The sequence below is a fragment of the Lepidochelys kempii genome, chromosome 1 (genome assembly GCF_965140285.1).
Source record: "Lepidochelys kempii isolate rLepKem1 chromosome 1, rLepKem1.hap1, whole genome shotgun sequence".
In the NCBI taxonomy this organism is placed as follows: domain Eukaryota; kingdom Metazoa; phylum Chordata; order Testudines; family Cheloniidae; genus Lepidochelys; species Lepidochelys kempii.
In genome coordinates, this window is record NC_136380.1 from 78,161,169 (window position 1) to 78,188,268 (window position 27,100).

Sequence of the window (27,100 nt, forward strand, 5' to 3'; positions counted from 1 at the left end):
TCCCATGGGGTAACCTGTATAAATGTAATTCTATGGTTTCATAAAAGCAGGTTAAGTTTCTCTCCCTTGGGATCTTTTGGCAATTTGAAGCACAGCAGCACTGTTCTTGGCTACAAGTTCAAATCTGCATACATCTTGGACTGTGAAAGGAAACAATTAGCTTAGCAGAAGACAGATCACAATACACTTTCCAGAAAGAAAGACAAGAATTCACAAAATAATATCTAAAATTAGCTAATTAATAGTTAGCTATAACCTTCCATTGCCAATGAGAATGCATTTTCTAGCTCTATAAAATAAATTATCTATATTCTTCTTTCAAAAATAGCATAATAAACCAAAGAACAGATGACTTATCACCCAACAATGCCAATGGCTTTAGCTGATGGTGTATTTTATAAATTAAGTTTAGATGCTGAAGTGTTTTACATACGTAATCACTATAGTACATTTAGCACATGTGAAGCATACTTCATAGAGAATTTTACAAAAATTATTTTATTATCCTTCACCATATCATTGTAAATATTATCCTAATTTTATGGGTAGGTAAAATGAGATACATTGAGTTAAAGGAACATGCTTTAAGTCACATATGGAGTCAGTGGCAGAACTGAGGAGAGAACTCAGCAGGGCAAGTATAGACAGTGCTAGCAAACCTGCAGCTGCAGAGGGCCCAATGCTACAAAGGCCGTATCCCTTCAGGGATACGCTAAAATTGTAGTTGTGGCACTCTGTGCTTCCAAGCAGCATGTAGGAACTCTCATATTCACCACTGTCATATAATTATATGTTTTGTACAAAGTATGCCTTGTGAGGTATCATTTTAAAAGTCTTGATCTGTTGAACATTAATATCCTTTTGAATTGTATGTGCTATCATTGTAAGTGAAGTTATGAAGTTTTTCTGTGTGTGTGTTACTTAAATATACTGTGAGGTTGGGAACACCCCCATGTCACAAGCAAAGATCTAGAACTATAAAAGAGGGGAAGTGACATTATCAATTGGTCTCACTCCCCCCACAACTAAACACTTGGAAACACATCTGGAAAACAAAGACTCTGAACTGGGGAGGGGGTCCTGTGTTGGAGGAGAGTTGTACTGTGTGTGTATTAAAGTTCTGTGATCTGTTTGTACCATCTATCAGGGTGAGACACTACTTGATTCAAGTCCTGTTTAGTTTATAGAACTTAGACTGCAAATTTATTTTATTTTTTAGGTAACCAACTTTGATCTCTATCCTTACTACATAGAATCACTTAATATCTACCTTTCTGTACTTAATAAACCTGTTTTATATTTTACCTAAAACACTGCATTTTGGTTGAAGTGCTTGGGAAATCTCAGCTCACTTTACAAAGGCTAATGTATGTCCTCTCCACATCAAGGGAGGGGTGGACTGGGTAACGAACTTCACTGGTCATGCTTCTGACCAGGGCAAGATAGTATAGTTCTGGGGTTCAAGGCAGCAGGACTGGGGGGAATTCGCTGGAGCCTTTCTATTGTTGGTTCATGAGTGTCTGGGAGAAGCATTCATATGATGCAATTGGGTATGTCCCTGCCTGTGGATGTCTGTGTAAGTACAGTACCTGCCAGAGGTTTGTAGTTTTCCAACAGCATCATAGTGTGAGAGGGATCCTAGGTTGGTGGAACAGAGGGTTCAGGTTGCCCCCGGGAAAAACCCATCACAGTAGTACAATGTTTATTCTTATGTTCCAGTGCCATGTGGTGCAGAGTATGAAATGCTTCATGCTGAGAGCTCTGGAATGATAACTTGAGCCCTTTGGAGGCTCTCTCACTTTGTATGGTAGCTCCACCTGTTTAGCAAGAAAAATATCTAACCACTATTCTGCTGATCCTTTCAAGAACCACCAACCAGTTCTGGACATCCCTTATCCTTCCCTCGCTTAAGACTGAATCCTCACAATTTCCATAGCTTGGCACAAAAGAAGAAATCTACATTTAAATCTTGTGCCCTGCAGTAAGGGAAGGAAGAGCCATTTAGAATGTCTTCACCAGGAACCAAAGATTTAGTTGAACTGGCCTTGCTCCCAGGTCTCCCTAATGCCAGTCCCATGATCTAATAACCACACAATGGTTCCTTCCACTCTGCCTGTGATTTATGCATACCTAAACTTTCAAGAAAAACAAAGTGGTTTCACAGACGCCATGCTTTCCTTCACCACCCAAAATTTCAGGATTTGCCAAAATGCTGTTGTAAAAGTACCTGATTTCAATTCAACTCCACCACTATCAGATGTTTTAAAAGAGTTACAAACTACTGTTTAAATTAGTAATACAAATTATCCTGGCCCAGATCACACCCTCTAAAACTGCAGGAGGATCTCCTGAGCCAAGGCAAAAGAGGGTGTGAGCCACCTCTTTGCAGTCATCCTCTACTCCACAACAGATGGCAGCACTCTGCAGAATTCACACCTGTACAGGATGCCAGAAAGTAAACTGTACTTCATCCCACACCAGCCCACCTGGATGGAAACTACCTGTGAAATGTAATACAAGCTATACCATATTGCCTCTGGAACTTTTCTGTGATGGAAATCTCTCTTCAAGAGAGAATTCAGTGGGCAGCTCCTGGTAGCAGACTCGGAGACTGGGGTGCAGGGAAAAATACTAGGGCTACAGAGCCAGAGCGAAGATACCAGCCCTCTAAAAAATGGCCCTGGTGTCCTTTGTAAACCATGCATCCACTCAGTTTGGGGGCTGGCCCTAAAGCTCATCCCATGGAATGACAAATTCCACCCCCTCCTCCACTCCAATGGAATAATGTGGAAGAAACTCTGCAAAGGAATCCTTTTGAAATTTTCTTGGCCTTTACCCCTCCCAGCAGTTGTACCATGAGGTGGAGTCAAACCAATTTACGTGTAGCTGTGACCTAAGATTTTTAATCTAACCATCTAAATATTTCACTGATGACCTACCATAGCAAACAATGTTATGAAATGTATTAGTTTGTTTGTTTTTCTTACAATTCACACAGGTATTTTCATATGCACAGCTACATGCTCCAAAATTACTAAGTTAACATATTTGCATTATTATTTCTAAAAAGTGGATCTTATACTTGCACTTAGCTATATTTTAACTGCTGTGACCTGTACAATTAAGCTTATAATAAAACAAAATTAAAGCAATTCCAAGTTAAGGCCATCACTTAAATGACCCTAAGTGACTCATTCTGTGATGCATTATCATCATATTTTCTGTAAACCAAAGTACAAAACAATTAATTATAGGCCAAAAGTCTGATTCCAGTTAGACCAGCTAGTATAACTCTGGAGTAACTTTATTATCTACAGTGGAGTCACTCTGGACTGACAGTGGTGTGACTGAGATCAGGATCTAGTCCCATGTGGTAGATTTAACAGGGAATGTTCTAATAACAGTTTAAAAATCAGAACTCTGGCATTATTTTAGCTTTTATTTAAATCTAATTTTCTTTGTGTTTCTACTCCTGGCCCCATCATAACCAAAACCATGGCATAAAAAGAGAGAATAATGATTTTTTCCAAAGATGGCACTGTTGTAGGTGTGGAATTGACATAATATTTATGTAGGCCACATTATAAAATAAATCCTAGCAGGTTAGTTTTCATTGGAATGTATGGAGCTGCATGTCATCCATGTGATATATGTAAGATAATGTTAAATCACTATGAAATTACTCGCATTTTAAGTTTTAGAAATATTCATCTTTACCAGATCTGGTAAAGGTTATGAATATTAGCTTAAGACCAAAGCTTTTTCCTATTGAAATCAATAGTAAAATTCTCACTGTCTTGAATTAGAACAGAATTGTGACAGTAGTGCTTAGGGCTAAGCAGAGCCTCATGTTCTTCAAAAGCAATCCCCAGAGAAATGATGAAGGACTCCAAAAAGCAGCATCTTAACTGGAAGAACTGTGGCTGTTGTATAGGGCCTTGAAGATGAAGGGTTAAAACACAGGAAAGCAGAAGAATCCTCAGAACTCTAACAGCCATTCTTATGACACGGAGTAGGGGAGGAGGGAAAATATAATACATAAAAGGAATAGCTCATATTATGACTTTTCTACCTATGTAAGTGCTGATACTGTGCTCATCATCTTAGTAACTGTACAAAGTTATTTTTTTCTTCTTTTATCATTGGCTACTTGAGTTCTATTCCACTTTAGCTCTAAAAGAATTTATCAGGACTAACTTGTAAAATGACATTCAGTTGCTCATTTACAAGACACTAAATAATGCAAAATATTTTGTAATTGCCACCACAAATGCAAAAACAATATACTCTGATATGTTTGTATACAATATTTCAGGTGATTTCTTAGTATAGACCCTGATCCTACAAAGTTTTATGTGAGTGCGTAACTTTAAGCATGTGAGTAGAATGCTTGAAGGCAATGAGACAGCTCATATTCTCAAAGTTAAGCACGTCAATTAAGTGTCAATGTGCAGAACTGGGGACACAGGTTTTTGAGGGTTTTTTTTTACATTTAAACAGATGTTTTCTATAGATGAACCTCTATAACAAAAGAAACCACTTTTCATAGCATCAGACCACAAACAATGCAACTCATTCAAGTTAAATACTTGAAATTCCAAAGTACTATTTCCAGTTATTAGAGTGTATTAAGTAAAAAAACAAAATTATTAAATTTACATTTCATCTAAATTTGAAAGACCGCAATTCAAAGTGACTTATTCTGTGATGCATTTTAAAGAACATTTAAACTAATTTGTTAAAAAACCATGCCTAGACTTATTATAAATTAAAAGAATTGTAATATATTGTTTATACATTTTTATAAAAAATACAATAATTTTGTTATTGGGTTTTTTCCTCAAGAAAAATCACCAGTTAACTTTTAATTTGAAACAGAGTGCAATCACTAGAAAGTTTCTGGCACCCCCTGAAATCAAGGTTAAAAGATATGTAATTAAATATTAATCACTTTATATGATCCCTACCCGGTTTTCAGCTTGCGCAACAAGATGATTTGTGATTGCAAACTGTTGTTTACATAGGAAAATGTATAAAAATATTTCCCAAAAGTAAGCTATTCAAAATTACTATCCAGTAAGAAACATCACGCCACAATACATTAATATCAAGCATATTCTGAGATATGCTTTTTAAACAACAAGCTTGTTGTTCAAATGTGTAAAATTCATGTTTATTTTCTCCCAGTACTTTACCATTACACAATTTTTACAAGGGCACTAACTCATGAGATTCATTCTATTCAGAGTTATGCATTTCAATCATGACACCATGATATAACAAACGTGGCTGTCAATGGCATGAAAATGTTTGTAGCAGTCAGAGTTAACAATTCCTTTTTTCTCCCCCACCAACCTCATCCCATTTCTATTCAGATGTCTATTATTCTCAGTTGGCAACAAGGTGCAGTATACATACCTGCGCTATGACCCTTCTTTAGTCATACATCCTAAAGAACAAAAGGAGTAATTAAAATAGGAGGTGCTTGATGGCTCTTTCTAGTTATCTGCTGGATTTAGCATCTTTTATTCCAGTCACATACATTTATAATGGACAAAGCTAAACTAGCCTGAAAGCCTAGCTCAGATCCAAGCTTGACTTGGATCAGAAGGAAAAACTGCCATGCATATTGGCAGAATTTAGCAATTGGACTAATTTAAAGAGGCCTAAGGATGAATAAAATTTTGTGACTGAAACACCTTCTCATCTTAATGGAAGAGAACTCCCAATTACTGTGGTGAGGTACACCAGGAAATAATAATTGCACCTGCTCTACTGTTTCTGGATTTTGGATAGACAAATTATTTCAATCTTGCGATATACATAAAATTTCAATGTTTGATATTTTTAAACAAAAAATATAACTTTTTTTCTCTCTGATTTAAACGTTTCATCTCAGACAAGTTAAAAATTATACATCAGATACAACAAATATATTTACAACAGTTGATTAGTTCTCATTGTTTGAATGGGAACACAACTGCATATTAACTAGATACTGCTAATCATAAAAAGAGAGTATGTAGGTTTCTTTTCAGGGGTGTGAGATAGTAGCAACTGCATGCTCAAAACTGTAAAATATTTACTAAATCAAAACAATTATTACCATAAACTTTTAATTAACAATCCACTTATATAAACTTTAAAAAAAATCTACTCTGTAATTTTGCAGTGTCAGATACTTGCCATATTAAAGTAGGGATGTCAATTCTACATTTTTAAACCTCAGAAACATATTTGAAAGAAAAAAATATACATTATGGGCCCTGTTCTGCAGACCTCACTCATGCAAGCAGTTTTATTGGCTTCAGTAGGCCTGTTCATGTGAATAAAAGCTGAAGGATTGGGCCCCAACTGTACAAACAAAACCTGATCCTTCTCTGACCAAAGACAGTAAGAAAATTCACACTATGTTCAGGAGGAAGAGGAGTACACGTTTCCTTTTCATCCATAAAAAAATAAAAAATCATTGTGTGGCTTAAAATGACAAAGTAGAGAAATTCAATTAATGATGAAATTCCATATTTAAGAGACCACACTTCTTTTCCAATATATTGCACTGCTTATGAAACAAAATATCAGAAAAATTGTTATAAGATGCCCCTGGTAAAGAACCATATTAGATAAATAAGCAGAGCAAGGGGAATTAAGGATGAAGTTACTCATTGGAGTCAGTCTTCTGGCTTTTATCATTTGAAATCATACACTTGCCTTTATTTTAAGCATAGACATTTTGTTGTGAATCGCAGTGAGGTTTTTTTTAAACAAATTAAAATGACGATGAAAAAAGAAACGTTCCTCCATAAAGCACATTGTAGAAATTATCTATATATGAATTAACTCTCTGGCTCATAATAGCTTTTTGCAGATGATTCTTCTGCTCTATCATTTAAATACATATTTAGGCAACTAGAAATTTACTGTCAATTCATATTATGTCAGTCCACATTATGGTGCTGTTACAGTATTCACATTTAAAGATTATTGAAAAAATTACTGCACACGTGCAGTACATAATTTGCAAAAGGTTAATAACTTAACTATTTTAAAACAATGAATGGAATTATCTCAGAATATAAACCAGATGCCCAAAATGTTATTTTTTAAACAAGCCACATTTAAGTTGTAAAAGAACAAAACAAATCTAAAACCAATAAAACCAGCTATATGGATTAAAATAGGCAGACGCGCTTTATGTTTTGGGCTTTTTGTGGATTGGTTCTGGTAATTTTTATAAAACAGGATATTTTCAGTCTGAGACTGTGAATGCCAAACTTCAGCCTGGAGTTAATCTTAGCAGCTAAGTTATAAAACTCTTACATGAAGAGGTTATACTGGAAAGGCTGACGGAGACTTACCTGTACCAGATATCTCTATAATAATTTCATATATCAATAATATAGTTCCAGAAATAAAAGATAAAAATATGAAACTGCAATGTAGTGTATAAAAATATTCATTCTTCATTTTTATTGCATGTTACAAGACATGCATTCTTAAATTCCATGTTTCATCTAGAGTGTACTTCAGATGATGTATCATACGGATAGACAAAAACAACTGTTTGGAATGACTTAGTAACAAAACCCAGAAAGACAGGAGAAATATTAAATGGCATTCAGACAATAACTTTTTTCTAACAACAATTCCGAATATATACTAGGCTAATTTACAAAAGCTAGTTACACACACAAGTATTAAATAAGGTCAAATAAGGTCAGTAAGGTCTGTTTAACTATACTTTACTCAAAGTAACATCCACAGGCATACTGAAAATGAGATTTTAACTAATAGGGGGCATTATGCATTAGTATTTAACTAGTAAATATTAAATCTTTACTTAAACTTTTCATTTACCATAACAAGAATATTTCTGTTTTAACTAAATTGTTTAAGAAAGTTTGCAGATTACATTTTGTAATTTAGCTATAACCATTTCTTACCTATAACAAAACTGAGTAAGATTAGAATCAGTCCCACAGGATTTAAACCCTGATAATTTTACAGAAGACAAATAGAAAGACAATAGTTTGTAAAAGCAAGAACTAAAATCACTTACTGGCAAACATGCACGTGTATCTCAGTGTGCTTCCATATGTTCATTATTCCTGTTTAGTTCTCTTAATAATGATTACTAAATAACTAATGAACAGCCAAAGTATATGAAACTCTGTCTGTAAAAGATTTGTAAAAAAAACTGTATAATTCTATGATCACTAACAACATTTCTAGCTCTTTCAGCTAACATAAAGATGGGGCTAATCAAACTGCATGCTTCAGGACATAAGCTAATCACCTGAAGAGATCAGGAAGGAATTTCCCCCATGATCACCATTCACCAAACACACCCACCATGCACAACTGGCTAGGTACATTGGTGGGGAAGAATAGGCTACTATCAGAGACTGAGTACCAGATTAAAGGTATAAAGGGTCTGATCTGGTATGACAATTATTATTATATTTCACAAAACTCACTTTCAAGTTATAATTTTTACCAACTGATAAAGACTGAACTAGATAAAAAATATTTTTTTCAAAGTTTTGAGATGATATCTCCCAACCTTTTAGTCTCCCCTTGAATATGCAGTTAATATAACTTATCTTCTGGCCTTCTATAAATCTTCTTTGTTTACATAACCTATAAATATTCAACTTCTGCATAATATCTTGGAAATATATCACAACACGAGTAAACTTCTAAACATGGATTTTATTCATTAGATATTACTTGTGGTGTGCCTATGCTGTGACTTGTTGACTGGCTCATATGAAATACATGTGGGCTATGGTAACCTATTTAGTTTGAATACATATTTTAATAAAGACAAATAGGAAAATCCTGCATTAGTGCAAAATTCTGTAAACAAGTACATGCTAGTTCCATGTGATGTGAAAGGAACAAAAGCTAGCAAATGTAGACTTGAATAATTGCAATGGAAGACAAGTGTTAGACAAAAATTCTTTAATCCTCTATCCTAGTGATATTCTGTATTCAAAAGCAATTATGTCATATGTCATATTTTAAGAAATTACTATCAATCAATAATAATTCTCCATTTTCAGTACGAATGTCAATTAACTCAGTCAATAGCATCTCCAAGTACCAGAAAAGATTATCATATACTGGCCACAGGATGGGGGAAAGAAGAAGGCATGCCTTTCCTCACTACTCAAATGGGGCCTGATCCAAAGCCCTTTAAAGTCAATGCAAGCCTCCATGGAGGGGACCAGTGCGGCAAAATTCCACAAGTGCTCTGGGACACAAGAGACCTGAAACAGCCAAGGATCAGTGGGTACCAACCCATGAATCCTACATAGATAACATCTGATGAATAATGTACTAGGGCTTGTTTCATATATAACTGAAAAAAATTGATATCTACCAACTTACAATCTTTTTTACATTTTTGCCTTTTAGTTTGGCATCTGGCTATCTATCATCCCCTGAGAGTCTCCTATCCATGCCAACCCCACTTCCTCATACTGTTGCATAGATGCCTTGATTGCTACTTCCTGAAATTTTTGTCTGGTGACCAGAGCTTTATATGGAAAAGACAGAAGCAAAGATCAGTGTGAATAGGAAAGAAGAATCAGTCCCCACATTAGAAGACTTATTTTCCACTGATACAGAGAACTAATTTAGTAAAAAGGTATTTTAATTATTAGAATCAGACAGACACAGGAACCAATTCATTTTGCTAACTGACTTCTAAGTATTCAAAAGAAAATTCCCTGATGCTTTATTGATTTTTAAATATAGTTGCCACTGCAGTTAAAAGAGTACATTTTGGACTAACACTCACAAAAACTTTTCAGATCTCATTTAATATCTTTTCAACCAAATGGTTACAATCTATAAAGAGTAAGGTTCATTTTAGATAAATTATAATGTTTTTCACAGAAATTGATAACTAATGAATCAAAATATGTAGATAAACCAAATGTGATTTTTTTCACAATAAATTAATAGCTGTGTTGAAATGCACATTTGATTAAATAATGGATTACCCTTGACTAAGCTGTTAGCATTGTCTAAAAAAAAGAATTAATCTTACTCCAGTGTGTCAACTGACTATGATACAAATATATGGATAAAATATTTTGGATGTTGGGAGTATAACAATCTGTCTGTAAGATTTACACTTATATTTTTAATCTCAAAAGTAAGTTTTCTCTCTCGAAATATGAAACATCATTCAGATAAAGTGTACTGCAACTGCTAGCCTGAAAAGGCCAATTTATTGCAATGAGATCAAACTATTCTAATATCAATATATTCTGTAAAGATACAACTTAATTAAAAATAAACCATTTGAAATGAAAGAAAAATCATATTAAAACATGTCCAAGGAAAGAAACTGTGAAGTAAATTCAGTTGTGTGTACTGAAGATGAAATTTAGCTTGATCAAAACTCACTGAAACACCATGCTTCACTTGTACATACTGCAACTTGCATACAAACTGTAAGTCCTTTCAATTAATTTATTTAGTTAATGGATATATAAATATTCTACTACAATACTGTTCTTTAAGGGCCAGGTCTGCTCATTCCTGTCCATACTGTAATTCCTACCATGTTGGATTACAACACAGCAGTCCCCTGACACTGTTGAAACACAGTCAATTTTGCAGTGTTGACATGACCAGCCTATGTTTTAACAATATTCACAAACTGTGTTACACCTTGCAAAAGTGGAAGGATTTAGTCACAAAAATAAAGCTGATATAATGTTTAATGTCAGTCTTTTTCAATACATGTATACAGGACAGGCATCCTAACGCTACCTTTTATTATTCTTCATTTACAAACTCATTTGATTCCACCACAAACCATGTCTAGTACCCAACACATGACCAAAGTAGTTACACAGGTACATTAATGCTCTAAAGTTATTCCAGGTTATGTTTGTCCTGCTCCCCTGACTATTCGTAAACGTCAATAATCAAGCTAGAAATAAAGGCACGAATAAGTGCTTTCCTTTGCCTTGCCCTAGGATAATGAGTCCAACTACTACCCCCAACTAATTCAAGGAGAGAGAGAGAAAAAATAGAGTCACACCCAGTCCTTACAAATGGAATGAACAAAGTCTCATCGGGGGTTAATTCCCCACGTGCTGCTGCTGCTGTATCTTAAAATCTCACATGGAAAAAAGAGAAACCCAAATTATGAGTTGGAAGAGCCTGTTTGCGTTTAATGAAAATAACAGTTGACAAGAGAGAGACTCTGCTTCAGCCTCTTTAATGGCAAATCTGAGCTACTCTATAAAGTTTCCCACCAAGCTCCGAAGCCGTTTCAAACCAGCAGACCCCCCAGAAACCAACGGGGGCTTTGATGAAGTGAAGAAGCTTCCAAACACTCTGCTCTTTAGCTCACAGCAGTTGTTCAGTTCCCGTTGCCTCCCTTTCCTAATCAGACAGATTTAGTAGTAACAGTCCCATTCTTTCACTCGCCGTTTTTAAGCAAGCTGTTATTTCAAAAGGAATTTCCTCTTTTGTCAGTTTCCACCCCCCACCCCCACCCCCCCCACCCCAGTTGCGCCAACTTTAGATGATCGCGGGCTGCCTTTGTTTGAGTGTCTTGACGTGTGTGAGTGTGTCCTGCGATCTGTCCCGAGCTGGAATGCTGCCCTCCCTTCCCATGTGTGATTCACGCATTATTGTTAAGAAGATGCGCCGTAATATATGATTCAGCCCTGCCAAATCCCCTCCACGCTTCTGCTTCGCGAGTCACCTACTCCGGCCCCTCGCCTCGCTCACACACCTGCTTCCCAGAGACTAACCCGCCCGAGAGAGCAGGACGGGCCCGGCGCTTTACAACTCTCCCCCTCCAGCAACGCCACGTCCCCTGTGACAGCTGCCGCGGGCTGTCACACACCTAGTCGCCCCTTTTGGAGCCGTGCCCGCCGTGGCCGGCCTGGGGACGCTGGCTGTCGGGCCACAGTTCAGAGAAAGCCCGGCGAGGCTGTGCGCCGGCTCCCCGGCACTCTCACGTCCCGTCCCGTCCCCCCCTCTGCCCCCCAGCCAGCCTTCGCAGCACCGTCTCCGGGCGCCCCGTGGCGGTTTATACAAATCAACCCGGCGGGGAAGGGGTGGGGTGAGAGGGCAGAGCAAGCACTCTGAGCCCCGGGTTTAACATCAGCTGCCCCCTTGCACCGCCTCGCCCCATTCCTGAGCCCCCTCCCCAGCCGGCGCCTAGCTCACCCCCCCCCTCCCGTCAGCCTGGGGGGCGAGAGGCGCACAGTACTGGGGGGAAGCGGGGGCAGGCTGACACTTTCAAGGGGCTGAGGAAAGAACAGCCCCCCCCCGCGCCCCAGCACCTTCCCGGCCCACATCCCCCAGCCCGGTGCGCCGGGCGGAGGGGCGGGGGTCGGTTCGTGCGGCCGCGGCAGGGCAGAGGACAGGTTGCTTTGGGGCTTGCTCAGCCGCACCACCAGGCAGAGGCGCCGTGATTGCCCGGGCGGCGTGTCAGGGCTCCCTGTGTGAGGGTGGGTCAGAGGCGGGGGCAGGGGAGGTTAGAGGCTGTGTGTGTGTGTGTGTATGGGGTGTGTGTGTGTGTGGGGGGGGTGATCTTTACCTTGCGTTGGTGCAGTCGTTGTAGAGCGTCTCGAAATCCTTCCTGGAGATGAGTTTGCAGCGGTTCACGCCGGGCTGGATGGCCCCCAGCCCCCTCAGGATCCGGACCTGCTCCACGTTGCACACCACGGGCGTGATCTCCAGCCGCTTCAGCTTGGTGTAGACGGTGTGCAAGCCCCCGACCAAGTGCTTCAGGAAGAGGTCGAAAGCCTGGGGCAGGCAGATGAGCTCGCAGCCCTCCACGGTGAAAGAGGCCACCTTGGCCCCCCTCAGATCCACCATCTTGCACTCATTATTCTGGGGGGTGTTCTCCACCGGGGACGGGGTCGAGTACACCGGCTTGCCCGGCAGGCTGCCGCTGCTGCTGTTGGCGGCGCTGGGGGTGGAGGTGCCGCCGCCCGCGCCGCCGCTGGTGCCGGTGCCCAGGCTGGGGCTGCAATTGTTGCCGCCGCCGCCTCCGTTGCTGCTGCTGCCGCTGCTGCCGCCGCCGCCGCCGCCGCCGCCTCCTCCGCTGCTGGTGGTGGAGGTGACTGTGGCCGCCGCCGCCGCCGCCGCCGCGGCTGCGATGGGCTCCGGCCGGAATAGGTTCGTCCCCGAAGAGGCTGGCGGGGGAGCGATGGAAGGAGACGGAGACGAGGTGGCCGACGAGGTGGTGGTGGTGGTGGTGCAGGCGGCAGAAGTTGAGATCGGAGGTGGAGGGGGGACCAGCTGGGTCGGAGGGATCAAAGCAGCCGGTACGGCCATGGTCACATATACGAGGGTGGGGGGGGGGGAGAAAAAAGTTGCCGCACGGACAAAAAGAGGGGAGGGGGGCAGAATGGGGGGGGGCCCAAACCGGCTGCCGCCGAGAAGGGAGGAAGCGTGAGGGAGAGAGAGAGAGAGAGAGACGCACAAAGTGTCCCGCAAGTGGGGAATGAGGAGAAGTCCGCTGCGGGCGGTAGGGTTGGGGTTGAGGGGAAGGGAGGGAGGGTTGTTTGTTTTGTGGTCCTTGCTCTAGCACCAAGTTAAAGATGAAGGTGAGAAGGGGGAGGTTTGAAGGACTTCGGTTCTCTCTGGCAAGTACATGGATCAAAGATTGAGAGGGGAGTGACAGAGAGAAAATGAGCTGAAAAGTGCTGGCTGCCGCTGCTGCTCGCTGCTCGCTCGCTCTCTAGCTCTCCGGGCGAGTTGTTGTTGTCACACGGTGCAGAGGGGAGGAGCTCCGGCAACTTGAAATACCCTTTGAAGCAGCAAAAGCCTCACTCACGAGTATTAACCCAAATTATCCAACCAGGAACCCAGAGCAAAGAAACAGAGAGCGAGCGAGATCCCTCTTCCTCCTCCTCTCCTCCAGGAACCGTTAGATTATAGGGTTCATGTTTCATCTCAACAGAGACGAGATGTAATTTTTCCAAACACTTCCCAGCGACCGCTTGTCCCCACACTGGACCGAGAGCCAAGAACGTACCCAAGTTTTCCTGACAGGCATTCGGCTGCCTCTTTCTCACCACACAGAAACGGGGTGTGGGGCAGAGGGGCGGGGACTTCACTCGACCCCGCACCTTCTGAAGGGCTATTTACTTTAGGAGTAGCACATGTATTTGAAAACAAAAACACTCGGACCCGGAGTATTTTTCTCAAGACAACAAACAAGCCAAATGGCAGGGGTGGAAGTTAATAAGATTCCAAAAAGAGCATAATAGTGATCACTAGGACTGAAGGGCTTGTAATGGTATGGCGCGAGCAACACAACAGAAGAAAAACAAACACAACAGTATTTCCAGAAAATAAGACTTTTATGGATCAAAGAACACCGGCCACTTACTTTTCCTCCAATTTACAAATAACATCTGTTGTGCTAAAGAATTACCCGAGCAGTTTTAAAAGAAATGAACAAGTGCCTGTTTTCATCTATAGGCTCCCATGAACTTTTTGAACATAAGAGTAAAGCTTTTCCACAAGAAAGGCATTGGTGGTTGTGTTTCGTAGTGTGTACAAACCGACTCACGTTTGATTGATTGTGGTTTTGATAGTCAACTATAAAATGCGTGAAAAGAAGTAGTTGTAACATTTGTTCTAATAAGGCTGAAGTAACTTTAAATACAATAGCCAAGATATTAGAGAGCTGAAACGGAGTGCTGACTCCCACCCTGTTGTGTCTAGGTATTGCAGCGGTCTGTGAACAACAGGTGACTGCAAGCCACACATCCAAGTTTGATCTTTGATATTCTGCCCCTGTCACCAGGTACGGTGTAAAATTAGCTGTTGCGCTTGCGCAGTATCTAATTTTATAGGATATGCAGATATATATTTGAATGTGGGTCAGGCCGCATACATGTTGTAGTACCTGACCACCACAGGGTTTAGAGTTTTAGCTTGAACTCCGAATTTCCTTTTGGGATCTGGTTAAGGGGCTTGCCTTGGCTTTTGTCTTCTATTTCTTTTGTGGGTTTTCTGTTTTTTAAAAAGACAAAGAAATAATCTTTCATACAAGTGCACGAGCTGCAGCAATAATGTGCACAGAAGTATTTAGGCTTTTTAAACAATGTAAATTATGTACTCAGTAGATTGTGACATCTACCTGTCCTTAGCCTGTTTTTTGAAATGTGTATTATTTGTAGGAGACATGAATCGTGGGATTACACGTCTAGATGTGTGATAAGAATCTTAATGGAAACTAATTCTATAATATGGGGAAAATTCACTTTTTTCCCCTAGATTGCCAAAAACTATACGCATTCTGGTATGACCTGCTTGCTCACTACCTGTGAGATTGCTTTTTAAATTCCAATATATTTTAGTTCTGAATACCAAAAGCTTTCTTCAGTGAGTGAACTTTTATTTTTCCTAATACTCGAACAGCCTTAAGAAAAGAAAAGAAGAAAAATAGACCATCACACCAAGACTTGAATATGGAGTAATTTTGCAAATTACAAAGCCCAAGAAACACAAACCAATCTTAAAATAGGAATGCGGATGCCACTTTAATTATAGTGGTGGGAACCTAATGCTAGAAATACTTAAAAGGCCTTGAAAAGTGTAACTGTATTGCATTATTTTATTTTCAGGTAACGTGTCAAAGTTGTTGAAAACCCGCTGCCCGTACTCGCTCTATTAATTTCCCTGTTTTCACTGTCTCACACACACTATCGTCATAAAACATGCACCTGAGAAAGTTAATACAGAGACGAGCACGTGTGATGTCACCATTTCACCTCAACTTCTAAATGAACTCTGAATTAATCCCCCCACCACCACCACCACCAAAAATATCCCTTCCATATCACTTGCTCTTTACCTACTCTACAGTATGACGGGCTCCTGCTTTTCTTCTAATTGGGTACTTTCACGGAAAACCATTGTGTTTCTAAACAGTTTAAAAACGTTTGTTAGTGCTTAGTACAACTGGTTTTGGTTAACGGTGGTCGTTTAATGAAAAGATTGGATTAGAAACCAACACATTTAGGAAAGGGTTCAAGAATCTTCAAAGCTTCTTGCTTGGTAAGTGTTTCAAACGATTACAGCAAACTACTGGATTTATTTTAATACAGACGCAGAACAACAAATAATGATATTGCTCGTTTTCTCTTTTAAGTTTTTTTTTTCAAATTGCATTTTAATTGCAAGTAGATCCTTTCAAGAAATGATATTGTTAGACTTTAATTCTCCTCCCCACACCCTAGAATGTACACCAGTAAAACTCAAAGTACTATAACTGATTTGAGAATTCTCCCTGTGTCAAGTGAAGACTTATGGTGCTGAAATCAATAAGACTGCTTAAAATTCAAAGACCTGCAAATCGTTCTGTTTGTCCTTTGATAGGGCCTGTGCTGATTAAAATGCGACTAAGAAAGCTTAATTGATGCACTAATTAAGAAGTCTTTAATTTCATTCCTGGAATATTGTTTGAAGCAGGGCTTCTCTTGTGCTCACATAACTGTTCAGGGCAGGTACTCTCTTTTTTCTCTCTGACCATTTCGATAAATGAGAATGTGCAATAAGATGAATAGATAGTTATCATAATTTATTGCTTTAAAAAAAACAGCACCTGCTCCGGAGTTCACTATTGTATTAAATCCAGTTTTGCGGGCAGCTGTAACGTGTAAGATGCAATTAAGAAATGTATTGTAGCTGTTGCATCTTAAGTACTCTGAATACCTGACCGCCTGGTACCCCCTCCCCACCAGTTGTCACTGTAAATGAATTCAGTCAAATAGAAAAATACGAACTTCGGAAGGTGGGGGAAGGGGGGGCATGAGAAGGGATTGTTGCAAGAAGGTAGGTAGATTGTTAAATTAATGAACATGGATTCTATCTGTATTTATTTTGACTTTCCCCCCTGAAAAATATACTGCTCTGTTATATCTCATCTTATCCTTGGCTATTGACCTATTTTGTTCACTGATTTTTCAAGTGGGGAAACTGACTAAATGATTTCACAAAGCTTTCTATGTGATCAATAGCAATTTTTTAGTTTTGTTCATACTGCATTATAATTCTGGCAAACGACTGGAAAGCAGAAGACTCTAAGGAAGATACAAATATTGACAAAAGGAAGGTAAGCTTTGTTGTGCTTTAAATATTTAGACTCTCCATACAACGACTCTTTTTTTCTGGAGCTACCTGTAATTTTGCGGAGAGATTGAGGAAAAGGATAGAAGGGGACCCTTATACTGTACCCTCCCTGGATTCTAAAAGGAAAATAGAAAGTTATAGCAATCTAAGATGATGCACTGGGATCCCTTCCCCACTCCCCCTAAGATATTTACTAAACCTTTAAATATTTCTTGAAAACACAATTAACTCATTTGAGATTGATGTAACATCTCCTAACAACAGGAAACTAGATACTGCAGTGCTGGAATTGTTGCATTATTGTCAAATTAGCCGGGACCTTGCCCAATATAAATACATACTGGATTATTTTCAGTGACGGGACAAGATAATAACATGCTTAATAGATACAAAGAGATTTACCATTCCAAGCACGACGTCACGCTAATTATGTTTACTTTGATTGAAAGCAAGGTTTTGGGGAATCTGAAATTACTTATAGGATATTTTAATAAGAATAATAAAATAATAATTAATAATAATGCAAGTGCACCAAATGTTGATCGCAAACCTCTCAGTCTTTCGAAATCTATTGGAAAATTAAATGAAAAGTGGAATTTGGTACAAACAATGCCCCAGGGCAAAAAACAACTAACACTAGATTTTCCAGTCCAGCCATAACACAAATCAATTTGAGCACACTTCTATGGCCAGACTGCCAGATTGTTATGACTGCTAATTCACTCAATCAAACAGTGCATTAGCACGCCCGGCTCAAACAACTTTAACAATAGCATACACTTCTGAACAGACAACAATATATCATAAACCTAGAAAACATGACAATAGTTTTAACATCTGTGTATCAACACGAATATTTACATGTGATAAATGTTTAATAAAAAATGGGGTGAACAAATTAAAATGTAAAAATTTCGGATGGTATTTAAAAATAACCACAAAAGTTTTGATAACAGTAGGAACTTGGGAGCAAATTGTGGTCTGGGCTTTGTTTTAATGCACATTTTTCAGCTACCTGCACGTCTATAGTGTCTAACTGGAAATGGAATTATCCCACGCTTTATAGTTTGCATACACACCCTGCCTCACCAGTCACTTTCACTGAAGACTTTAAGGGCCTTCGCTCGCCAGGTTTGCTCACGCGAGCAATCCTATTGAATCCTGCGATACCAATCCTGTGAGTAAAACAAGCAGGATTTAGCCTCAAGTGGATAACTTCAGTTCTTTCCCTTCAACCTCAGGAGAAATGAGAGGGTTATTGATCCTAACTGGTGTTTTAACCAAGGACATGGTTACACTTAAAAAAAAATAAAAAGCAATAAACAAAGGGTGTGAACCTTCCCTCGCTGCTCCCCCCCCCCCCCCATGTATGCAAAGTGGAGCTACTAAGCGTCCTGCTTCTTTACAAATGATATAAAACTCGCCATTCTAAATTAATTTGCTGGACGGGTTTCAAACGCAGTGACTTAAATAATCTTTCTGTTCATTTAAGTCTCAGGGTCCCGCTGCAGTTCGCAGTGCCAAATGGAAAATGGTCAGGGTCCGTTCCCATGCTGGTCCAGAATGAACGAAGCAGGTGATTGGGTACTGTCTGCCTACGTTTATATTACAATGAACAGCCAATAGAGGAAGCTGCAGTCACAAAGAAGGAAACTCTAACCAACTTTCCTGTATGAATTACATTATCACTGTCACAGGCAATAAGCACTATGTGATATTTAAATTACACTTTGCTATGATTACATGTCTCCAGTGCAACTTGTTAATTCAACTACCAACAGGTAGTAAAAGTTGCTCACCTAGTTCTTAAATACCAAATCCCTGCTATTAAGTAATGTTACATTGGTGATGTAATCTGAAATACCGTTCCTTCTCCTTTCCCCCCTTAAAAAGAACATTAGTTCCGTCCATCCTTAACTCCCAGTCCAGACTGATTCGCAAATGGGGTGAAGAAAGATTAGTGTTCACCTGATATTGAAATGGTCTTTTTTCAGTTTGTTTCAGGTTTTAAACACTTCTAAAGGTAACTTTTGCTTTTTAAAAATTCCTTATTCGCTAAGTTACATGTTCATAGGTTTCGGAGTAACAGCCGTGTTAGTCTGTATTCGCAAAAAGAAAAGGAGGACTTGTGGCACCTTAGAGACTAACCAATTTATTTGAGCACACAGTATGCATCCGATGAAGTGAGCTGTAGCTCACGGAAGCTTATGCTCAAATAAATTGGTTAGTCTCTAAGGTGCCACAAGTCCTCCTTTTCTTTTTATGTTCATAGGATTTTGTAACACATGCATCCTTCCTCTGAGAATATTTCTGAAAGTGCTTCTTCCAAACCCTCATGGTCTATGACGCAAACACCACGACCATACATATCCACACTGTACATCACGGGCCCGATTCTGCTCCCAGTGAAGTCAGCAGTAGCTCTGAATGGGAAAGCGTGCAGGAGCGGGCCCTCTATTTTTATAAAGGTAGGAAAGGTAACTGCTAGTGCAGAGTGGCTGCTATTCTCACAACCACCTACACACATTGTTTCCCTTAATAAAAACACACACAGAGGGCTTTACGAGCGAACAGCCTGCAAAAGTCAGCCCTTCCCATTTCATATGATCTATGTGAATGAGAAAGCATTGGCTTTTTTCTTTGCGCTCATTATTTACACTACTATCACTCCAAATCAGTCAAACAATTTAATTGTTTAAAAATTAAAACCCTTTCTAGTCTGAGTCCTTTGTTTGAGAAGTTTCAGCCCAGAGCGGGTTTTTAGAGCAAGGTTTAACCCCCTGAAAGAGGGGGTGATTATAATGGCGGTGCTGACACAACCTTGACTATAGCGTTGTAAACGGCTCTGCTATAAGAGCCATTAAGCAGAAAGAAAAAATAAGATGGCTGATCAATAATTTATAGAAAGAGTCCCAACTGCAGACATAATAACTGTAATGTTTGCAAAGCAATATCTCGCTCTCCAGGCTTAACAGTAAACGCAAACTAGCGGCGCTGTTAATTTCCAACTCCTACAGATAAGAATACAAACACATTACTTAAAAATGTATTTTGCTCAACGTTGAGCATGCCGGGGTGGGTGAAAATAAAATGTAATTACGACGCAACTCAGACGTGTTGGGAAGTGTGTTTTTTGTTTTGTTTTCCCTCATCGCACATTGTTATGAAAGGACCTTCCTTTGCAACATCAGTGATGGGGAAACAGGTTGGGTGGATGTCAATTTAAACGGGTCGACTTTGGGTCACTATAATTCCTCGCAGAGTTATTCATACGTGGAAACAAAATGACACCCTTGAACTTCAAAGAAAGTTACAACCTTTTACAGTGCATAAGCTGAAACACAATACCTCATTGGTGCGATAAGAATCAGCTGTCAAAAGACAATGCACTCCCTTACACAGAGAAAGCTACTGGAGAGGACCATCTAGTTTGGGGGAAATGTTGCACTCTCCCAGCACCCCAAGCAGATCGTAGGCGAACTTTGTTTGCATGGAAGTACGATTTCCGCCTATTCTATTTAGATAACAAAGCATAGTAACGAGGTCCCGAAAAGTTGATAAAAAAGGCTCGGGTTACATACTTTAATATTTTTGCACATTTTCCTTGATTTGTGAAGCAGGGGAAAGGAAAAAAGCCTGCGACTGGTGGAGAGATCTTGCCTCTGTTAAAAGTAAAAGTGGGAGAATTTCAAGAGGAGCGGGTGAAAAGTCCAAAACGAGACAAAACCATGTTATGTTGTAAACTATGCAGAAAGAATCTCGAAAGAAGTTTTTGAATGAGCAGTGTGTAAGGTTCTCCAGCTTGTGTCTCCGGTCGCTTTTTGAATGTACACTTTCTGGGGATAAAGTCAGATGGAAAGCAGTGTCTTTGCTATCCTGAGCCTCGAGTTGTAAAATGGTGTTTTACTTTGTGAGCAGTTGCACTTGGAAAGGAACCAGAAATTTGTATGAGAGGTATTTAAGATTGCCTGCTTAACCAGTGACCCATGCCAGGTCAGTTCCAATAACGTTAGAAAACAAAAGAAGGCAGCTATGCAAAGGTCAGACTGATGGAAATATATATCCTTTTTTTAAAAAAAATCAGGCGGAAGAAAACCCACACAGATAAAGGCGTATTCTCAAATTAAGTGTTTGATGCAATGTTGAACACTGTTGTTTAGAGAAAGAAAGTTCAAAAAAATTGCAGCGCCCACTAGCGTCCTTGGAAGAAGGGCAACTGGTCTTTCCACTGTAACCCCCTATTTTGATTTAAACAAGACTGTAAAACAGGGCTGGCGATGAAACTTGATACAAAAAGGGTTTAGCTTTACATACATATGGTTTGTGTTTTAAAATGTTATAGGAGTGCAAATGTAAAAAAAAATCAAATCTTTATTTGCACTCCTGTGACTTACTTGAGCTTTAAAATTAACTTGCAAAGGACAGATCTGTGTCAGTTTAACAAACTGCAACCCACCCATCTAACTAGATACTGATCTGACTCCCATCCCTGTGGTATCTGAGTACTCCAGAATGAGATGGACAAAGGGAGAATAGTTTTAAATAAGTTTTTAGCCATTCATTATGATGAATCCACAAGCGGTTCATTGTTACTAATAGGGCATAACTCAAGAGGAGTATCTCAGGACTGGAGAATTAGAATAGTACAAGAAGTTTTGACTTAAGCACATCAATAACAGTTACTGTATTACAAAGTGCGTTTTTTTTATCCATTTACCAACAAAAAATGAAAAATTGTTTCCTTTTCCCTTTCTCATCTCCCTAAACCCTGCAGCTTTTTTGGGGGGAGAGGTGTGAGAAGGGGATGTACTAACAGGCATACCTCCTACAGTCAATAACTTGTCACTTTCTAAGTTGTGAAAGGCATAAAGGTGGCATTCAGGTTTGGAGCCTGTTGACAAGAAAACTCAAAAGGGTGAATCTCTGAGATTTTGGATGTCCATCTGAACTTCCAGACCTTAAGTTCCCCATGGCATCCTTGACAGGTCCCTTCTTTTCTTCTGAGCTCTTACTTCCATGTCTGATACAGTGTTTAAGAAAGTAATCAGAGAACCACCCCCTCCTTGTTCTCCACTTCCCTAAAGGATACTCTACAGTTACAAAGACTTCTTGAGGTCTGTGTTGACTACTTTCCAGAGCAGGAGACATGCAGCTTTCTTGACCAGTTAGAAAAAATGTCAGGACTAGTCTTCAGTATGATCCCAAATGGCTGTAGCACTTGGCTATCGTAGCAGCAGCCTGATACCGCTGCGACATAGTTTTCCGGCACACTGCATTCTCCCCAGTTACAGCCCTATTCTTCCACTGACTGTACACGTCTGCATCCTCAGAGCTACAAGAGGTGAATGGCTGCAACTTCAAAGCAATATCACATGTTCTAGGACACAGCCAAAGGCGGTGATGGATTAACTGTTTCTGCTGTCCCCTAACCCTATCTATAAAGGCCTGCATTAACAGGTTCACATCCTGAAGACTTCCTGGGGCACTGGGGCTTTCTTTGGCAAAGAATTAAAACTAGGTATGTTCAAGATCATGTTGAACACAGTGTCCAACAAACAAACAAAAAATCACCCACTGGGCCATATGAAACAGGACTGAGTCAAAGTATACTCCTTTTCTCTCTCTTTTGACAGTCAGATGTTAACTTTCTCCTTTATTGCTGACACAGATCTATACATTATAATAAACCCATAAGTTAATATGTCTAAAGGAGTTCTTTCTCCCGAAAGTTTGCTGTATTAAACAGTAGAAGCCACAGAATAACATAAAATTTAAATAAGCACAGAAGGTCCAAATGAAGAGGGTGGGTTTTTTTAAGTGTGTGTTCAGTTACAGTGGCTGTTTGGCTCAGTTATTTTGCCCAAATTGGTTCAGCCATCTTTACGACAGATCAGGTGTAGCATGACCACAATAATATATGCACTGAGGATTATAGATCTGGCTGAACAGTGCCAAAAGTTTAATGCTACAAATATTTATTTGAATTTTGTTAGGAAATCAATGTTGCCAATGTTCATGCACTTGTAGTGCTCACTTTCTGTGAATTTACAGGCAACTGAGTTTTACTAGCACAACATGTTTGAATCTTCACTGAAAGCAAATTCTGAATGTTTTCACACCAGCCACTGGATAAAAGGTGGCTCATTAAGGCCTCCATTCTTCAAATGTATGCTTAACTTTAAGCATGGGAGTAGATCCATCAATGGGGACCGACATCAGAGAGCAGAAAAGGCAGTCACAACAGAGAAATAAATCTTGAATCTCAGGTTTTGAAAAATAAGCTAAAGAGTAAATGCAATTTGTAAGAAAACTTCAGTGAATAATTTTGAATAAGGAAAATTGCAACCATGTACGCAGAAGTGCTTGAACAATTTGTGTAGTGGGAGTACTGAGAGCCAATGAACCAACTGTAAACTCTGTATAAAATGGAAAACTTCAAGCCATGGAGTGCGGGAGCACCCCAATACATGCATAGGTGCTTGAACTGATAAAAGTATCCATTACAAAATATTTGTTTTGAATATTTACTGGCAAATCTGAAATTTGTAAAACTCCCCCCAAAATAATTTTTGGTTTAAACCTAAAACAGAAACTTGAGAGTGAGAAAAATAAGCCACCACCAATTATGTTGTCTTAATCCATCCAGCCTGGTAACTAGCTGGAAAGAATGAATTACTATCTTCCATCTCAGGAACTCATTAACAATACTGTTAGGAGATAGGTAAATATTATCTCTATTTTATAGATGTGGAAAACTGGGGTGCATAGTGTCTGAGACTCAGATTTTTTAGAAGTGTGCACCCAAGCTGCACCTACAAAACCCCATATTTTGGGGATTTACATCTGTGTACAAATCCAGTTGCACATGTGGATCAGGCATTTTGCAGAATCAAATGGGAGGTACACAAACATATGCATGCACTTTTAAAAATCTGAGCTGAAGGTTAGCACACCAAGTTTGTAGTAGCCGGGACTAGACCTCCCAAATGTTCACTCCAAATCATCAGGTAAAATTTTCAAAAGCAGCCAAGGCTATGTCTACATTGCAATAAAAAACTCATGGCACTGAGTCTCAGAGTCCGGGTCAGCTGCTTTGGGCTTGTGGGGTTTGGGCTGTGGGGCTAAAAATTTCAGTGTAGATATTCTGGCTCAGGCTAGAGCTCTGAGACCCTCCCTCCACGCAGGAGTCTTAGAGCTTAGGCTTCAGCCCAAGCCGGAACATATACATTGCAATTTTATAGCCCCCAGCCTGAACCTGAGTCAGCTGACCCAGGCCAGTCATGCCCATGCTGTGTAGACATACCCTAAGTCACTTAGGATGGAACTCACATGGGAAACTTAAATAATTAACTCTTAATTGGACCACAGGGTGAATGACTTGATAGCCCAGAGGAAGGTGGAAGACCCAGGTTCCACTCCTCCTTTTCCATTAAATATTTAAGTAGTTATGCACTGTGGAACAGCTTCAACAGGAAAGACAGAGAGACCTACAAAGTACTCTCTGGGGAGGTGGGAAACTCACACTGAAATCCCTGCACTACATCATAAAGAGGGGTTTTTGAACTTGGATATCCCACATCCTGGGAAAGTGTTCTAACTCCTGGGCAAAAAGTTGTAGAGGCAATACTTTCTCCTTCAGCAGCTTCTTTTGTGGGGGTTTAGGCGTGTACCAAGCACTCCTAACAGATTGGGCCCTGCGGGCAAGAGAGGCGAAGGAACGCATCTTTGGTGAATCATGTTGGGGCTTAGGGGTGAGTTAAGTGCGAAGCTGCCAGGTGGAGTCAGAATTTAGGTGCCTCAGACACTTTACTGGTGGAAACTCAGGCACCTACAGGGTTGGGCAGCAGCAGAGGACGTGTTTTGTGAAAGTGAGTAGTACCTAAATGTTAGCTTTAGGCGCCTAAAGAGGCAGTTAGGGTCTTCATTCCCTTTGTGAATCTAGCCCCTGATCCTTACATAGGCAAAATTCCCATTCACTTCAAGCAATGAAATAATTTCAGTAGGAGTTTTGCCTTAGTGAGGAATTCAAACTCAGAAAAGAAAAAATGGTAGTATTACAGCATGTGTGGTGCTCATTAAAATATTCTCCTGAAGTATTTTCCAATGACATAAAAATATGAATCTCAAATACAAGCCAATTCTGAATTCGTGTAGACTAGAGCACCAGGTTTTCTTGTTTCAGAGTAGCAGCCGTGTTAGTCTGTATTCGCAAAAAGAAAAGGAGGACTTGTGGCACCTCAGAGACTAACCAATTTATTTGAGCATAAGCTTTCGTGAGTTACAGGTTTTCTTGCACTCTCCATTGAATTTTGGAAGCCAACATGGGTAAACCCAAATGTATTTAGTATAGAAGAGTTAATTAAAAGAGAACACATTCCTTGTACCTTATAATGGATTGTTCACAAACAAGCAATCAGTATCAACCCCATGCAATTCTTGCAACAGGTTTGACTGCTGTTGAATTTATAAGACTGTTTCCAATTTCTGTAACTAGGATACTGAAAAGTAAATTATGTAAAGTTACTATGAACAAATGACAAACTATGGACCCCCTTGTTCACATAAGCATGATGGCTTGCATTTTTCATTGTAGACATAGTTAACTTCAAACATATTTTATAGACAGACAAATGTAAAATTAAGGAAAAAATTAAGCCAAAGAATACTTTGACATTTTTCCTCAGAGCCCTTCACAAATCAGTGAAATTTGCATCAGCCTTAACAAGTTAGTGAAATGACCTGAAAGGAGAGAATGGGACTGATCAAGTTGAAAAGAATGTTGAAAAGAAAAATAGCTAGGTTTTAGTCAAAAGTAACAGCTATTATAAATTATATATTTGACACTTGATAAATAATTGCATCCCGAACAAATATCCTAAGGAAACTTACTTTTTGGCTTGATGTTTGATGGTTATTATGAGTAGCAATTACAGAATTTGGCCCAGTTTTCTACTCTTCCAAAAGGAGTCCAAATTGACTTTCTTGTATTCCAGCTGTTTTCACATAGCAATTTCTGATCATAGCTCTGCTAGGAAGGTTTAATTTGGGAAAGGTTTGAGTTGCTTTCTATTGTTTGTTTTCCTGTGACTAACATTGCAGTGCAAATCTCAAAAACCAAAAAACATGATAACTGCAAGAAAATGATTCAGAACTTGTGCTTTCTCTTAGTGATAATTTGCCTCTGAAACAAATCTAGAAAGCTCTGGTTCGTCACCATCTAGCTGGAGACATAATAAATAAAATAACAAACAGAGTATAACAATAATGAATGTAGCAGCCTTATTATTATATTCCATCATCTAGAGGATATGAGATGTGCATACTTAAAATGACTACACAGCTATAGTTCCAATATTTGTGAGAAGTCAGATATTCTGTCTTTAAGACTTATTTCTGTGATAACCACCGATTCTCTCTTTTGCAGTTGAGATTCCAACAAGGTAAAGGCGCCCTCTGTAGGAGTGTGACTGAAAATGCTCCTGGGCAACAGAAAAGCAACAGAAGAAAATGTTTTATACAGCAATGTGTTTTCCTAGAGACTTAACATTTCCTTTTTAAAGTAGGAAACATTTTATGCATTACCTATACTAAAGAAAGAAGCATTAGGACTGATATGTATGCAGCTATAGCTTCAGTGCTTTCTAACCTGTCAAAGACTAAATATTATGTATGGGGCACAAAAGAAGTTGAGAATGAATAAGCTGCAAATAACACTCTCTGCTTTAGGTAACATTTCTGAGAAGTTGACTGAAGAACATACTCTGATGAATAAGGTGAAGTGAAAAATGAATTGCAGGTATCTCCGTAATAGAATGAAACATGATTTCAGCCAAAGGATCTTTATGGAGACCAGAAAATTCAAAGAGGACCATGCTTGAAAAGTATCCTCTTAACCTGTGCTTTTATAAAGTTTACCACAACCCAGATTCATTATCTGTTCCACTGGGTAAGTATATTGCTTTCTAAGAAA

General features: G+C 39.5%; 1 protein-coding gene across 13 annotated transcripts in view; it reads right to left on the reverse strand.

The window, feature by feature from the left end:
* The window catches only part of DACH1 (dachshund family transcription factor 1), a 462,083-nt gene extending 448,169 nt beyond the window's left edge, over positions 1 to 13,914 (reverse strand). For 4 of the 13 annotated variants that reach the window (XM_073346413.2, XM_073346448.2, XM_073346406.2 and 1 more), the window contains exon 1: positions 12,578 to 13,914. In XM_073346413.2, the coding sequence (XP_073202514.2) occupies positions 12,578 to 13,320 (743 nt within the window). In that variant the 5' untranslated portion in view covers positions 13,321 to 13,914. The remainder of the gene's footprint in view (positions 1 to 12,577) is intronic. The other 9 variants (XM_073346438.2, XM_073346466.2, XM_073346428.2 and 6 more) reach the window with 6 other exon arrangements.
* Positions 13,915 to 27,100: the final 13,186 nt, after the last annotated feature.